This window comes from Octodon degus, unplaced genomic scaffold (genome assembly GCF_000260255.1).
Source record: "Octodon degus isolate 3935 unplaced genomic scaffold, OctDeg1.0 scaffold00026, whole genome shotgun sequence".
Classification (NCBI taxonomy): Eukaryota; Metazoa; Chordata; class Mammalia; order Rodentia; family Octodontidae; genus Octodon; species Octodon degus.
In genome coordinates this window covers 560,483-577,936 of record NW_004524602.1, presented here as the reverse complement: position 1 = coordinate 577,936, position 17,454 = coordinate 560,483, and the positions used below count along the sequence as shown (strand labels likewise).

General features: G+C 43.4%; 2 protein-coding genes across 5 annotated transcripts in view; both read right to left on the bottom strand.

Moving 5' to 3' along the window:
* Positions 1-5,745, bottom strand: part of Psma4 (proteasome subunit alpha 4) — a 7,826-nt gene extending 2,081 nt beyond the window's left edge. The window contains exons 1-7 of the mRNA XM_023712606.1: positions 5,625-5,745; positions 4,087-4,112; positions 3,810-3,852; positions 2,838-3,000; positions 1,262-1,339; positions 569-657; positions 3-132 (exon numbers count right to left, since the gene is read on the bottom strand). Coding sequence (XP_023568374.1) covers positions 3-132; positions 569-657; positions 1,262-1,339; positions 2,838-3,000; positions 3,810-3,852; positions 4,087-4,089 — 506 coding nt within the window. The 5' untranslated portion in view covers positions 4,090-4,112; positions 5,625-5,745. The remainder of the gene's footprint in view (positions 1-2; positions 133-568; positions 658-1,261; positions 1,340-2,837; positions 3,001-3,809; positions 3,853-4,086; positions 4,113-5,624) is intronic.
* Positions 5,746-8,429: 2,684 nt separating this feature from the next.
* The window catches only part of Hykk (hydroxylysine kinase), a 22,403-nt gene continuing 13,378 nt past the window's right edge, over positions 8,430-17,454 (bottom strand). Inside the window, exons 4-6 of one of the 4 annotated variants that reach the window (XM_004628883.2) lie at positions 15,759-15,942; positions 12,855-13,319; positions 8,430-8,740 (exon numbers count right to left, since the gene is read on the bottom strand). In XM_004628883.2, coding sequence (XP_004628940.1) covers positions 12,859-13,319; positions 15,759-15,942 — 645 coding nt within the window. In that variant the 3' untranslated portion in view covers positions 8,430-8,740; positions 12,855-12,858. Of the gene's footprint in view, positions 8,741-10,537; positions 10,574-12,436; positions 13,320-15,377; positions 15,395-15,758; positions 15,943-17,454 lie in introns of those variants that run through there. The other 3 variants (XM_023712462.1, XM_023712461.1, XM_023712463.1) reach the window with 3 other exon arrangements.

Sequence of the window (17,454 nt, the reverse complement as noted above, 5' to 3'; positions counted from 1 at the left end):
CAGCACTGTTATTTCCGATGCATGTGGCTTTCCAGCCGCCATAATTTCCACTGGGGTCACTCTGATAAAGCTGAAAACCGTAGTGCTTATCCCAGCCAATGTACAGCAATGAAACACCAAAGGGGCGCTTTCCTTTAACAAGGGAAAAGAAAGTAAACATGTCAACATTCTCACTTTGGTATCACCATAGTTACCCAAGCTAAACCTCTTCCTGGGAAAATAAGCATTCATAAACTGCTTTGTGCTCTGGCCACTACAGATAAGCTCTCCCAGACTGCATTTCTGCTTCTAGGATTTGGACAAAGCCAGGAGAGGAAATGAGGACACAGAGGACCAGTGCTGAATTTCATTATTATGCAAAGAGAAATTTGTTTCCAGACTTGAAAATGTCATTTTGCCTTTCAATATCTTATTACTACATACAGCATATGATAACCTACTTCGTGAAAGTTCCTTCATGAAGTACATACTACAAAGAGTTGATTTGCTATTTTTTTCACTCTTTTAAAAGATTAATATTTATAAAATATTTTCAACTTTAGAAAAAAAGTTTCCAAGAACTCAGTACCTCCAAACTGTGTATAGGCCTGTTTGATATCACACAGTGCCGTAACCAACTGCTCACAAGGAATTGGCTCCTGATATTGTAATAAATACCTAGGATAAAGAAAATAGTATAGTAAGGCTTTTCTTTAAAACACAGACTCTAAGGAAAATTCAGACACTGAAAAGAAACCTATGCCATGAACCCAATGCAATTGTCACTATATTTAAAGAGAAGGAAATGTCAACATCCTAACACTATTACTGTAGCATTTTATCCTTTTAACTAAAAAACAAAACGGTCAATGAATAATTTTTTTTTTTTTTGCGGGGGGAAGGGTATTATCTACAGGGTGTTCAGGGTCTCACTACTAGATCGGACTCATAGGTTTTTTTTTTTTGAGGAACTGGGGATTGAACTCAGACCCTTGTGCTTGCCAGGGAAGTGCTTATTCTACTGAGCCATCTCCCCGGCCCCCTAGATCGGACTCATAATGATCCACCTGTCTACAGCCTCCCAAGAGCTGGAATTATAGGCACTCGCCACCACACCAAGTCTCAATTGCTGTCTCAGTGCACACTGGGGGTGGTGCCAGCATGGCAGGCCTGGGGAACAAACAAATACTCTTTAGTGACTTTAAAACTTGCAAAAGCAAGCTCTCCTTAGAAACAACTAAGCTAATTCCTGTATCATCAGTTTTGCTATTTATGTTCCTACCTTTGTGCAATGAGCCTCAGTTCATTAGTCAGAACATTAGCATCAGAAGTTATACCTGCCACACTGCAAGCCATGTCCCTTGAAGAGAAGAAAAACAATGATTGGTAAGCAGGAAGGTGTACAGGCATTATAAGTATGGAGAAGTACCAAGATCTATTAGGAGGAACTCACCAAACTTAACAGCTGCTACACACTTCAGGAAAAAGCGCAATGTTTTTAATCTGTGTAAATATGTTTACTCATCTCATTTAACACAAATGACAAATACAACCTATATTTTTTAGTAATGCATTTATCATTCCTATCCTTGAACAGGGCAAGGGAATGAACACTAGGATGCCAAATTCAATCTCAAAAAAAGAAACAGGTATTACTGGATAGACAAACTACCCCCACACTCTATAACAGTATATCCCCACCTTGTAAGGCCGGCTTGTGGAGGCGAGGGGCCACCGGAGCACAGGTGCTCACAAGATAGGACCAGTGTCCTACAAGGCTGTTTTTCCTTTTCTTTGCCTAGTCCCTGAGCCTTGTCCACTCCACTCCAGCCTAGACACCCAGTCTCTATGCCTAGAGTCTGCATCTGCAGGGTAGGTCCAAAAGTGGTTATGTGGGTGATACCACCTCAGCTGACTGATTCAGGCTACAATGATCAGTGGTCATAAGCCTTAACCCTGAAGGAAAGTCTCTGATAGCACAGCTGGCTCTCCAATAGCTACAAAATTCTGCATTCCCAAAAAGAACAGAAATCTCACAGGTTACACCTATAATATTCCCAGATCTCTAGGAGACCTGGTTTTATTATATATGTTTTATTTAAATGTTACTAAACATCAGCATTGTGTGATTCTTTTATAGTGATTTGTTCTTTGGTAAATAGTTTCAACAAAAGTCCTGAATAGTTACTCTAAAATATTTTTAAGACTGCTACATGTCAGACACTATGCTAGTTCACTACATTTATTTTAGCTTTCTTTCTTTTTTTTACTTTAACAGTCATTCTAAGAGGCCCTGAGGCCCTCCTGTAGTAAAACAGGAGTTAAACTGTTGCAAGACTACCCAGTTCACGTGGTTGCAGCCTGCATTTGAACCCAGATCTGATACTTCTAGCCTATACTTCTAGTATTATACAACACAACCCTGCTTTTCCACTAAGTATTTCAGCTTTGCATTTAAGAGCAGTAACATACACCGAAAATAATAATAATAATAATAAGTAAATAACTAAATAAGGCAGTGAAGCAGGGTAAGGGCTGGGTATGCAGCTCAGTAGAATCTTGCCTAGGACATGTGAAGCCCTGGGTTCTATCCCTAGATAGCTTCCATCCTGACCTACCAAAAAAAAAAAAAGAAAAAAGTACCTAGACATAATAAGATGCTTCCAAAAGTAAAAAGAGGCACATGTGGTCCTGGGCTTCAAAGAGCTATCAAGGTATCACTAAGCACAAGTTTTCACAAGTAAAAATAAATTGTTCACATCTACCATGTCATTGAGAAGAACCCTCCCCAACCAGGCAGATCTCACTTATGTGAAAAAGTAAAACAGTTAAAACTCATTCCCAAGATTACCACTTACTCATTGAGTTTATAAATTTTTTCAGAGAAAAAGACTTCATCAAGAAGCTTGTGAATGTTGCGTCTCTCTGCTGCAAGCAAAACTCCATCATTTGCTAAAATTCCCAAACAGGTGCCCGCATGTCCAATGGCTTCCATGGCATATTCCACTTGGTACAAGCGACCTAAAGAACACAAGCAGTGAGAAGCCAGGACTCTCCTTAGTGCTACCATATGGCTGGTCCAAGAGGAACCCACCAGGATACTAGCAGGCTGCCAGTAACAGGGCCACTTTGACCCTTCCATGAGGCATGACGTCATCATCCTGGTAACAAGTTTTCTTTTTTTTTTTTTTTTTGTGGTACCAGTGATCCAACTCAGGATCTTATGCTTGCCAGGCAAGCACTTATTCCATTGAGCTATCTCCCCAGCTCCCCCTTAAAAAAAAAAAATAGTTTGCATATATATATATATATATACATATATATATATTTATTTATTTATTTTGGTGGTACCAGTGATCGAAATCAGGACCTTGCGCTTGCCAGACAGGCACTTATTCCACTGAGCTTTCTCCCTGGTCCCTAAAACTTTTTTTTTTTCTGGCACAACTGGGGATTGAACTCAGGCCCTTGCGCTACTAAGCTATCTCCCCGGCCCCGAGTAACTTTAAAGTACAAAAAGAATGAACTCAGTCACTGCAGAAACATTTCATGTTTTTTCTTTTAACCACTTACCAGAACAATTATGTAAAGACAAAATGACCAAAACTTTCATTTAAATTAATTTAACAAGAAATACAAAACAATTTTATTGAATTTATTTAATAATTTTTCTGTGAATGGTAAATCTGCCTGAGTGACACTCAGGATAACTCAATATACATAAACAATCACACTGTCCAAACAATGCTTGTGGTAAACTGTTAAGTGGTTAAGGCCTAACAGATACATAAACTCTTTACTTGGGGCAGACTGAACAATTTCTATTTTACCTTCTGGAGAAAATATAGTTGTCCTGGAGTCATATCTTCGAGACTGCAAAGGCAAAACATACAAATGATTCCTAGCCACTGAAAATTAGCCAATTCTCACAAGCCCATAAATCACAAAATGTATGGTGCACAGGTTCAATGTGTGGGACACATTCGATAAAAATGATACCACCCCGTCTCCTTCTGCTTCTATTCAATTTTCTCATGCAAGTTTGGAGGCTGAGTGAAAGCAATACTATTTCTCAGCATAATTTATTAGCTTGTGTTATTAACTCACCATTGTTTTTGGATTTTAGAAAATTCCTGTAGAAAGAAAAAAGGATCATCATTAAAATAAAATTCACAATTTAAAATGTATTTCCTTACTTTAAAAATCGGTTTTATTTATTCTATTCAGCTTTTACTGTGTACCTGCTAAGTGTTGGGCAATTATCTAGATGTTGAAACATCATAATAGGGGCTGGTGAGATGGCTCAGTGGTCTAAAGCACCTACTTAGAACAAGCTTAGCAAATCAGAGGGACCACGGTTCAATCCCCCAGCACCACATGCCAGCCAGCCCTGCCCCCTGGTGGGCTGAGCTGGCCACACACACACACACACACACACAAAAAAATAAAAAAAATTAAAAAAAAAAAAAAAGAAACATCATAATAAATGCAATCCCTGACCTGAGAGCAATGTGAAGCCGTGGTGGCACATGCCTGTAATCCCAGCGCTTAGGTGGCTGAGGCAAGAGGATCCTTACCAGTTTGTGACCAGCCTGGGCTACAAAGTAAATTTAAGGCCAGCTGAACTGCATAACGAGTCCCTGTCTCAAAAAGACAAAGTAAAATAAAAGTAATGCGGAAAGAGGCACTCAATGTGGGGTAGGAAAAGAAATGGAGAAAATTATAAAAATTTTTTTTTGAGAAAAAGATAGAGACACTGAATTAATGAGAGACTGGTGAAGCAGAGACAAGTTGAAAACCTGCAGGTCTGAAAGGAAAAACAAGAGGAAGGGAGAGAGGGGCCCTGCAGGCAGAGGATAAGGCGCGAACAAAGCTGGAGAGCTCAATGGGCAGGAGCCACTGACTTAAGTTTGACGTGGGGAGGGGGAGTGGGGTCCTCCGTGAATTTGAGGATGGGGACAGTAATCCATTTATAAAAAAATACAACAGCCAAGATTCTATGTTTTTAAAAAAAAAAAAAAAAAAAAAACCTTGGGTCCAAAGCCCATAATACTTCAGAGAATCAAGACTGGAAACTAAGTAGGGTCTTAGTCAGGGGTCTCCACCAAGACTCAGAAGAGCCTTAAGGGCCACAGAAACGGGCAGTTCACCAAGATCACACAGGCCGGCGAGAGGCTGAGGCAGGTCGGTCCTCGGCTCCCACAGCCAGGTTTTGGGGGGTAGCGGGCAGCGCGGCGGAGAGGCCCGGAGAGGAGGTGGGGCGGGGGTCTGCTCGCGTGTCAACACTACGACCGCACCTCCGCGCGCGACGCCTCCCCGGCGCGACTCTGAGCACTCCGCACATGCCCCGGTGCTCACGTTCGCGTCCCGGACACCACAGTTGGAGGCGCCCCGGCCCCTCGGCCCTGGGCCGACCCCTCGGCTGCCCACCGTCCTCCGTGGGCCCGGCCAGAGCCCGCCATCCCGGCCCCAGGCGGGGAGCAACGGCAGCCGGCAGCGGCCAGTCCGCGGAGGCGGATGCACAGTCATCGGCCCACAGCTTCTCGGCGGCCGCAGCAAGCCGACCGGCTACCTCGCCGTTCACGACCCCCGCCCTGAGGTCAGCGCCCACGCTTCTGCGAGCCCTCGGGGTGGACGAGGCTCACCCGAGAGGAAACAATGAAGAACCGAGAGTTACAACGACCGCCGTCCTCCGTAAGGACCGAGAAGCAACGCCGTTGCCCGAAGACCGCTCCGCAGATGGCCGCCGCGCATGCGCAGAGCCGCGGGGGGCGGGACGGTGAGAACCCGGAAGTTCCCCGGAAGCGGGCCGAAGATTAGCAGGCTGGGAAGGCGGCGCCTTCAAGGTGTTCTAGGTGGAGCGTGCCGCGCGGGCCCCGCTCCTGGCGGTGCAGAGGAGTGGAGTTTCCGAGCTTGCGCTGGAGCGTCTGCAATTTCAGCCTGCGCCCTACACGCTATTACTTTTACTTTGCGTGGCGTAGACTAGCTAGCAGTGTCCTTGGACCGAGTTAAATAGCCTGCCTTTTCAGTTCTGACACATATACATGTTCCAGCCACGGCCAGCTAAACTTTCTGCCCAGCATCTCCTCAGATTTGGCTTCCACTTTTATGGCTGATATATGCCTATTTATGTATTGGTGTTTTTGAGACAGGGTCTTCCTGGACTGTGCAACCTGGCTTTGAACTCATTATGTAACCCAGGCTGTCTGCCAACTCGCGATGGACCTCCTGCCTCAGTCTTGAGTACTGGGATTGGGGGTGTATGCCACCGCACCTGGCTCGTTTAGTTTTTTAAATGTATAAAACAAATCATGAGAGGCCAGAGAGATAGCACAGAGGACTAAGCGTCTGCTTAGGCAAGTGTAGGAACTAGGGTTCCATCTCTGACCCCACATGCTGCCCCACCCTCGCCCCTGGGGCACACAGCGGCCACAGAGACTGAGTGTGGTGGTGCACACCTGTAATCCCAGTGCAGGGGAGCCTGAAAACAGGAGGATTACTGAGTACGAACTGCCTAAAGAGAATCTGTACCAAATGCATTTTTTTTAAAAAGTCACGATGGGTTGGCACTTTTGGAAGAACTTTCACTTTGGTCTCTGCCTCAGAAAAGATTTACCCCATCAACTTACTTAATACCCGACATCACTAAACACACAGCGTTTTATCTTTGCAGTGCTGTCCTGTATTCATCTCTCCACCTTTTTTTATCCAACTATGTAAAGTCCTATTTGCTTAGTCTGGAGGGAGTATAGTGGGCTGACTACATCTGGGTTAATAATGTAGTTCTTTCAGAGCATCGGGCAAGGAGTTTGTCCTCTCTATGTAGGATGCAAAGCTTTTAGACTGGACTTTGACAAGGCGGTAGCTTAGGAATGAGTTGCACTCTGAAGTCCTGTCATTTGTGCTTCCCAAGTGGAGAGGTGAACTGGCATAGTGCCATACCCAGACAGTGTCCTGAAGCATCCTCAGGCGTCTTAATTTAAGCTACCTCTGAAAGCCCTTGCCTTTCCAATTTAGTTCATTCTTCAGGTCAGCAAACACTTGAGTTTTAAGTGATAGGTAGGATGCCTTAAGTCAAAGAAAGGGGACCAATTGAGATAAAAGGGCAGAAAAATGAGTTTGACAAGTTTAGGTGGTAGACTAGTTCAGTCTGGCCTGAGTAGAAGAGTGGGAGCAATAAGCAAGAAGTAAGGGAGGACAAGCATTTGAGGCCAAGCTGTAGGATGCTTTTTGACACTACACTCTTTTTTCTTATTGGAAATGGGAAATTAAGATGAAGTGACCTGTCATCTTGATGAGGTCCCCAGTTCTCCCATCTGTCATATTTTTTTTTTTTTTTTTGACAGGGTCTACAGGGTCTACAGGGCCTACAAGGTTTCACTATGTAGATCGAACTCCTAGCGAGTCTCCTGTTTTCAGCCTCCGAAAGCACTGGGATTACAGGCAGGCACGCACCACCATGCCCCACGTGCGGGCCGGCATGGCACACTGGGGTTTAGTCCACTGAGCTATCAGGCTGGCCCTTAAAAGTTGAGAAGGATTTTTTTTTTTTTTTTTTTTTTTTTTTTTTTTTTTTTTGCTGGCTCAGGCTGCCTCAATTGTGGGTTGTGTTAAGGCATTTGGAGCTGGGAATCAAACCAAGGTCCCCTGCACCTGACTGTGTTTGCCTGCGCAGGCACTTAAACAACTGAGCTAACCTGCAGGCCCCTTCATCTGTCATAGTCTTACAGTGTGCCACTGATCATTCTCACAAAGAGGTTCTGTGTCATGTTGCCCTGAAACTGGGTGAGCCAGAAGTGATAATGTGACTTCTGAGAATAGGCCATAAAAAGTAATATACTTATACCTTTTCCTCTTGGGTGACCCTTCATTTTTGTGAGCAAACATAGAGCATGAGGAGAGATGTCTGGTCACACCTCAGATGTGGTTCTAGCATCACCTGCCACATAGATGAGAGCAGATTCCTCCAGATACTTTTGGTCCCCAGTGATCAATTTTCTCAAGCATCAACTAGTTCACCTTTCAAGTCCTCTCAGTTGAGGCCCTGGGTATTGTGGAGCAGAGACAAGATTTCCTCCAGCCTGTGTTCAAGACCCATGGGAATCATGAGATAATAACATGATTGGAGGTGTACATCACTGAATGTAAGGATAAGAAGACCAGAAAGTAAAGCTTCACTATCAACTACAAGAGAAATATCTGGACAGAAAAAGGCAAAGTGTTTTTGCCAGACATTTGGCATGGATTCCCAAATCTAAAATTTTGTTTTCTCTTTATTGGTGGAAAAGACTGAACCTGGCACCTTTAAGTGCTTTCATTCTTACAGTTCATTCAACAGATTTTTATGGAGGGCATGCTTGGGAACTGTCATGGCACGTTTCTGAAGTCGCTATGATATTCAATTTATTTCCTGTACTAGTAAGGTTTCCAGAGAAACAAAGCCATTAGGACAGATGATAACAGGGAGTTTATTATGGGAATTTATAGGTGGATTTGTGGTGTGATTACAGAAGCCAAGAAGAAGTCCACATCCAAGCTGGAGAACCAGGGAAGCTGAGTCCAGTGGCCTGAGAACCGGCGAGCTGATGATGTAAATAGGTTTAAGCCAAAGGCCTGAGAGGCTGGGGGCTACTGGTGTAGGTCCTGGAGTCCAAAGGGCAAGAATCTGGATTTCTGATGTTCAAAGGTACTAAAAGGTGGCTCTTTCAACTCCAGAAAAAAGACTGGATCATTCTTCCATGGACTGGATGTGCCTATTCACCTTGGTGAGAGGGTCTTCCTCACTCAGTGCTCTAGTTCAGAATCCTCACAAGCACACCCAAAAGGAATGTTTTCTCTGTTATCAGAGTAGCCCTTCACCCAGCAAAATGGACACCTAAGATTAGCCATTAACAGTCATCCAAGAATTTATGAAGCTGGAACTCATGATTAAAGATCAGCTAGAACAAACTCCAAACAGTAAAATATTAGTTCAGTGTAACATATGCTTAATTACTAAAATGTAGCCAGACCTGGGGGAGCACACTTATAATCCTAGCACACTGCAAGGCAGAGACAGGAAGATTGCAACTTCAAGCCCACCTTGCAACTTAGCAAGAAACTGTCTCAAAATTTAAAAAATTAAATTAAAAAAAATAAGGTAGTGATGGTGCTGAAAATATAGCTCAGTGCAAAGATCCTGGGTTCAATCTCTAGTACCACACCAAAAGGTAAAGAAGAAAAAGAAGAGCAAGATGAAGAGGAAGAAGAAGAGAAAGAAAGAGAGAAAGAAAAAAAAAGGATCAATCTTAAAGTAGTGGTCAGCAATATTTATATCAGGAATTCAGTGAAAAAAATCCACGTTGACATGAATAGTTGTCTTAGTGACTCTCCTGTCACTGGAACAAAATACCTAACATCTACAACTTAAAAAGAGAGAGATTTAAAAAAAAAAAAAAAAAAGACTGGGTGTGGTGCATAGGCCTGTAATCCCAGCTCTTGGGAGGCTGTAAACAGGCGGATCACTATGATCTAGTAGTGAGATCCTGAACATCCTGTAGACCCTTCTCTTAACAAAAAAAAAAAAAAAAAAGTAGTTTCAGGTTGACTATGGTTGGCTGGCTCCAAGACAGAAGGGGGAAGAAAGGTGGGAAGGGCCTGGGGGAGGGCAGCTGTTAACCCCTTGGCAGCCAAGAAGCAGAGAGAAGGAGCCAAGACATGAATACACCCACCCTAATCTTGCCCAGTGACTACCTCCAACCAGGCTTCACCTGCTGACAGCCCAGCGTGCTACTGGACTAATCAATGAATCCACTGATGATACAGCACCCCCATGATTCAACTACCTTCTACACACATGCCACTTGGAAGACAGTTTAGGTCTAAACCACAACAGCAATCAAGAGGGAAATTCAGAGCCAGGATAAGTTTGATTTCCAGTACAAAAAGGAGAGGGAGGAGGAGGAAGAGGAAGAGGAGGAGGAGAAGGAGGAGAAGAGAAGGAGGAGGAGGAGAGGGGAGGGGAGGGAGGGGAGGTAGAGGAAGAGGAGGGGGAGGAAGAGGAGGAGCAGGGGGAGGAGGAACAGGGGGAGGAGGAGCAGAGGGAGGAGGAAGAAGAAGAGGAGCAGGAAGAGGAGGAGGAAGAAGAGGAAGAGGAAGAGGAGAGAGAAATCTGTTTGGGTTCATTACAGAGGAAGATGAATAGTGACTTGGGAGTGAACCAAATTTCAGTCCATTTTCCTGGTGTGTAGTTTTCTTAATGGTCAAGTTAGATAAAAGTCACACTTCTTTAAATTTGAGAAGCATGAGTGATTTTGTGTGAGTGATCTCACTGTTTCCCCCTGCCATGTGTTTGAGGTCACCTGAGGGTGTGTGTGTGTGTGTGTGTGTGTGTGTGTGCACGCGCAGGGAAGACAGAAGCAGAGGGAAAGCAGAGGAGATAAGCTGTATAAGACTTTGCAGTGGTCAGGAGCATGGACTACATTGCAGACCTGATCGCAGCCCTGGCTCTGAGTAAATAAATAATCTTAATATGCTTCACTATTGGGCCGGGGAGATGGCTCAGTGGAATGAGCACTTCCCTGGCAAGCGCAAGGGCCTAGTTCAATTCCTGGTTCTGCCAAAAAAGAAAAAAATATGCTTCACTATTAAGATCTCAGTATGCTTCCTTGCAACTCTACTGTCTCCCAGCACCTGTCTCAGGAGTTCCAGTTTCAATCACCTCCTCACATTTCACCCCAGAAAGAATGGCTTTTATCAGGAAGTCGACCAATAACAAGTTCTGCAAGACAAAACAATAACAAAACACACACACACACACACACACACACACACACGTTCTGGTAGGCTATGGAGAAAAAGGAACTCTTCTCTACTGTTGGTGGGAGTATACACTGGGGCAACCACTGTGGAAATCGTGTGGAGATTCCTAAAAAAACTGAGACTGGGGTTCCATTTAACCCACATATTCTCCTTCTTGGTATCTTCTCAAAAAATAAAAAAAATAAAAATAAAAGCATCATACCACAACAATACGTGCACACTCATGTTTATAGCAGCACAGTTTGTAATAACGAAACCTATGAAACAACCCAAGTGCCTATCGACTGAGGAACAGATAAAGATGTGATTTTTGTCATAAAGGATAAGCTCAAGGTATTCCTAGGAAAACAGATGCACCTTGAGTCTATACTTTTAAGGGAAATAAATCAGATACATGTGTTAATACCTCATTGTTTCTCTGGTGTTTGAGACTGAAAGTGTAAATAAGGACCCAAATGTATAATAGGTATTGTGAAACAGGAAGAAAATGTTCAAATGGGGAGGGGTACAAGAAAAGGGAAAGGAAGTAAAGAAAAAAGGGAAAAGTTAAAAAAAAAAAAAAAAAAGTGAGAGGCCGGGGAGATGGCTCAGCAGAATAAGCACTTCCCTGGCAAGCACAAGGGCCTGAGTTCAACTCCAGTTCCGCAAAAAAAAAAAAAAAAAGTGACAAAAGAAAAAAAACATGGATACAAAGCTTTTGTAAATGTGGATGAGAGGAGGGGCTGAAGGGAGGGTAGGGGAATGGGAAAAAAAGAATCAAGTTAAATCATGTACAGGTACAAATTCTCTACAATGAATGTGATGAAAAATAACATTATAATCTGAATTTTAAAAATCACCTCCTCAAAGAGCTGAGCTTTTTGTGCTATAATTACATCTGTGTTTCTTCCAAAGGCATTGCAGCAGGTGCCTTCCAGTCTTTCTTTTTACATTCATTTTGCAAATAATACATTGAAAAACCTTTCTCTGGGAAAAGGACAATCACAGGTGTGAGACGAAGGGATGAGGAGACAAAAGCAAGTTGTTTGTGGTCTCTTGCATTGACCCCATAGCTCTTGGGCTAGGAGACTGCACAAGGGTAATGTAGTACACAAAGCAATGGCCGTGAAAAAGAATGTACAGAGTCTAGAAAGGAGACAGCAATTTCATAGAATTGGTGATGTGTTTGCCAGACTTGCACTTAAGTCATTGATTGAAGGCCTGAAACAGACCTCAAGATGATCTGATTCAAACCTATTTTGTTTTTTGTTTTTTTAATTTTTTTTTTAACATTTATTTATTTATTGTGTGTGTGTGTGTCCAGCTCAGCCCACCAGGGGGCGGGGCTGGCTGGCATGTGGTGCTGGGGATTGAACCGCGGTCCCTGTGCTTTGTTTTAGCCTCGCTTGTTCTAAGTAGGTGCTTTAGACCACTGAGCCATCTCACCAGCCCTCAAACCTATTTTGTAGGTTTCACACCCAACGCACATGGTCCCATGGAGAACTAAATTCTGCATGTAAAAGTAAGTGGTCCCACTGTATCATTTTTATTGTTTTTCTCTTTAAAATAAAAATAAAAAATAAAAAGTGGTCCTGAGAATAGGCATGGTGGTGCATGCCTGTGACCTCGGCACTTGGGCTGCTTAGTGAGCTCAACACCAGCCTAAACACACAGTAAGACTTTGTCTCAAAACAAACAAAAACACAAACAAAAAGTGGCCCTAAGTTCACTTGAAGACTTTAAGGTAGTGATTTAAACCTTTAAGAGACCAAGTGCCCAAACTACAACCCAAGGCTCCCTCATTTTTTGCAAAGTGCCAACACTGCAATTAAGCCTGAATACTGAAGCTTGTGTTTAGAAAAACAAACAAACAAACAAAAAAAAAAACCCTCACACATTAACATCTTGTAAAGGAAAAACACAACCATATGCATGCCACAGGTCTGCCATCACTGCCTTTGAGGTCTTGTGTGCTCTGCCATATTCAGAATGGATTTTTTCCATTTCTTCATTTTTCTCTATGAAAGAACCTCCCTCACAAAATTTGACTTGGCCCCATGGCCTTTGTAATGACTCCAGTGAACACGAACTCTTACCTGGTCATATGAAGCTCCCAGCTTCATAGGACCTGGCAGTTTCAAACCAGACTTTCTCGACCGCTTTCTGGCCCATGTCAAACATCTGCTGTAAGTACTTCCACCCAGTTTTTGCAGTGATCATGAGATACTCTCTGTTCTCTGGGTGCAGCTGGCAAGAGTAGGCAGCCATGACAAGAGACTGACAGAAACGACTGCACACAAGCAGGAACAAAGCACTTCTCTCTATGGCGGTCAGTGGGACAACACTTTCGAACCCTGCCAGGACGTGGCCTCCGACTTGTATGGGGTTCTTGCTCTCAATCATCATGTACATGATGGTGATGGCTGCTTCAAAAACATAGTAGCCGTAGCTCATGTCGCCAAAGTCTAAAACTCCAGACACTTGGTACACAGCATCTTCAGAGGCTGACTTGCTGGGCTGCACTAGAATGTTATAGTCATTAAGGTCGCCATGATTGATGCCTGAAAGCAGAACCATAGTAAGTTACTTTATATCCCAATTCATTATCTCTCTACTTTTTTCCTTAGGCAAGGCTGTTCACAGAATTTGCGGAGCAGTCAGAGAAAAAGGGCCAACTGCCTTTTTTGCATTATTTATTTTATCTGTGGTCTAAGGTAATTACTCTTCACATCACCCCCACCCCCAAAAAAGGCATTCTGCAGGTTGGACATATCTGGTCACCTGGCAGTGGCAATGAGAATAAGAACTTTATTTGCTTTTGAAAACTGCCTGACACTGCCGTCCAGCCAAGTGGATGCTGATGTGCTCTGTGACCTTGCAATCTTGGTCCTACATATCTACCCGAAGAACTAATAAACACATAGACTGGGCTCAGAAATGCTCCCAGCATCACTGTTCTCAGTAGCAGAAAGTGAACAACACTCCAAATACCTTTTAAGATACTGTGCATTCCCAGGTTTGCAACAGCACAACTCCTAACAGCTGAATCTTGGAAGTGGCTCACATGTCCATCACCAGATGAATACACACAGAGAATGTGGTATTTACACACAACAGAGTACTTACTCTGCCATACAGAAGGATAAACCTGATTCGCTGTAGGGAAATGGATGCACCTTGAGACTGTAATGTTAAGTGAAAGAAGTCAGACACCCAAGTTTAAATATCACACGGGTTCTTTTATATGAGAGACCCAAGTATAAATAATTTAAAAAGCAAACTACAAGATGGAAAGTAGGAAACAAGGAGAAAGATTTTTTGCAAAAGGGAAGGGGACCATGAGACAGAGGGAGGCAGGAGGTAAAGGAAAGAGAGCAGATGTAAAAAGAATTGAGCTTGTGTTATGTCGACACACTCCCCATACTGAATGTCACACGTACTGAAAACATGGACTAATAAAAATTTAAAGAATGATGAGCAGTATACTTATGAGCAAGATATCCCATAGTAATAACAGTTAAACTATTGCTACATACAACTTGGGTAATCTCGGGGTAAGTGTAATACTGGGAAAGAGGGAGCATAAACCCCCCACGTGAACCCCGCCCAGGAGGAGGCTTCTGTCGCTTCCTAGCCCAGAGGTGCTGGTGGTGTACGCTGAGGGTATGTATGAAGGTCGGAAGAGAGGGCTCAAGGAGGGCAGACTCCAAAGGCAAAAGGAATCAGTTCTGATACGATGTCAGGTGTGAGAGTAAGAACTGGGCTAAGCCCACGACCTCCAGCTGGATTTGTTCACCAGATCAGTGACATGGATGGTGGCTTCCATTTTCACCAGATAAAGACTGCAGGAAAGCATTATTCAGGTGGAAGAAAATCTTGTTTTTTGTTTTTGTTTTGCCTACACCCTTCTTTATATTTGCACAAAATAAGCAAAGAGCAAAACACTTGTCCTGCCACGCTGACATCACTAGGATACCTTTGGTGCTGAACCACCCAGATGTGTCAGAAAAAAAAGTGGAAAACAACCTAAAATCCCCTTAATGAGAAAGGACAAGAAGGCATGGTACTCTCAAAAAGATGAAGGCATACTGGCAATACTATTCACAATTAAAACTGATAAACTAAATAAACTAGAACTATATATGTTGATGTGGGTAAACCTGGATGCATGTTGAACAACACCAAAAAACAACAACAACAAAACAGGCTTTAGAATGATAATACACAATGCACTACCATTTATAAAGTTGGAAAATTGAAAACACTGCTATGAATCATTTGTAAGTCATACATATATAGAATGCAAATTCAATCATGTAGATTTTAAGGGAACTTCAAATGTAATAATTTTGTCTTTCACTTTTTTTTTAAATTTTATTTATTTATGTGTGTGTGTGTGTGGCCAGCTCAGCCCACCAGGGGGCGGGGCTGGCTGGCATGTGGTGCTGGGGGATTGAACCGCGGTCCCTGTGCTTTGCTAAGCTTGCTCTAAGTAGGTGCTTTAGACCACTGAGCCATCTCACCAGCCCCCTGTCTTTCACTTTTTGAAACAGCATCTTAGCCTAGGTTGGCCTCAAACTCCTGCCTCAGCCTCCCAAATTCTGGGATTACAGGGGTCTATCACCATAACCAACTTCTTCCAATGCAGCAATTTTGAGAAAAGTAAAAATATTATTTGCTACAAAGTAATAGGAATAAGTATGGCAGTTTCAAGAAGTGAGGAAGTTAAATTGTCTCTCCATACATTTCTGATGGTATGATATTTGACAAGTTAAATATCAAGAAAAGCTGGCATGGTGGGGCACATCTGTAATCCTAGCACTCAGGAACTCAGGAGGCTGAGACAGGAGGATCACTGTGAGTTAGAGGCCAGCCTGGGCTACATAGTGAGTTCAAGACCAGCCTGGAACACATAATGAGACCTTGTCTCAAAAAGAAAAAAGCCAAAGCCAAAACTAACCCCTCCTCCCCCATATATATTTGGCTGGGGAGTTACTCACATTCACGAAAATGGCTCAGCTTGGTCACCACTTCCTTCTTGAACAGCTGAATGACCTGTTCAACAATCTCCCGGTTTCGGTTTTGGCCTAAGGCATCCAAGTATTTCTCCAGAAGTGGAACATTTTTCAGATTCCAGATAAAGTCGTCCCGACGGAGGATCCCTAACTTCGGGTGATGGAAGGTCTAAGGCAAAAAGCAAGGAGCAGTCTCAGAGTGACCAGCCTGCAGGATGACTCATTCTAGGGTCCTGATGACAGGATGTCCCCGACCTACGCTATCCACATCCACAGGCCCAGCGCCAGCCCTCCATGTTCACAGAGGACCTCGTGTTTGGTGACACAGCCCCGCCTCACTGCTGTGTGCCTGAGGAGGCCCCTCTCAAGTGCTCTGCTTTCCCTCTTCGGTCAGACCCTGGCCCTCAACCCCACCCTGGGCTCTGCCACCCTTCTCCCTGCCCTCCCCACCTTGGAGAAGCACCCAGCCCCTGCTTTCGCCACCTCGGTCCCTCCTACCACAAAGTGAGTACCTGTCCCTTTCCTCTCAACAGGTCTCTACTTACAAAAGCACCTTCTGGGCAGGAACTTCCTGATCACTCCATTTAAAATTCCAACAGACAGCAAATAAATATATGAAAAACTCTTCAACCCCACTGGTTATTTGAGAGATGCAAATAAAAACAACATTGAGTTTCCATCTCACCACAGAAAGAATGGCTATCAAGAAATCAAATAGTAACAAATGCTGGCTCTCCCTTCCCTTGTTGCTTTTGCTGTCTTCTGCTCCTTTGCTTTGTGCTACTCTGTCTTGGTGCTGGCAAATTATGGACTAAAATCTCTACAGACTATGAGCTAAATAGACCTTTCCTTCTTAAAAAAAAAAAAATGCTGGAGGAGCTGTGAGGAAAAAAGAATCCTTTTCCACTGTTTGTGGGAATGTAGACTAGTACAAGCACTGTGGAAATCAGTGTAGAGACTCCTCAAAAAAACTAGGACTCCTGGGATATAGCTCAGCAGCATAGTACCTGCCTGGCAAGCATGAAGTCCTGAGTCTGACTCCTGGTACAAAAACAAAACAAACAAACAACAAAACCTCGAAAATACTATGCTTGGAGGTCCCATTTGATCCAGCTATTCCTCTGCTAGGTATCTTCCAAGAAGAATTTAAAACACTGTACCACAGAAGTGTATGTGTACCCATGTTTATATTAGTATAATTTATAATAGCTAGATCTTGGAAACAACCCAAATGCCCATCAACTGAGGAATGGATAAGGAAGATGAAGTATTTTTGTATGGTAGAGTACTACTCTGCAATAAAAAAGGGTAAACTGGAGACTTTGGTAGGTAAATGGATGCGACTCGAGATCACATTCATTTTTATTTGGAGACAGGGTCTTGGTATACAGTTCAGTCTGAACTCACTTTTTCACCCAGTCTGGTCTTCAACTTGCAATGATCCTCTTGCCAGTCTCCTACATACTGCAATTTCAGGTGTGTGTCACCATGCCCAGCCCAAGACCATGCTCACTGGTGACATAAACCAGACACACGTGTGCAAACATCATATTGTTTCCCTAGTGTGAGAAGATGAAAGAGTAAATAAGATCCAAAGTGCACAATAGATCGTAAAATGGGAAGAAATTGCTCAAAAGGAAAGAGAAATTGGTGAGTTCAATCCCCAGTTCTGCCAAAAAAA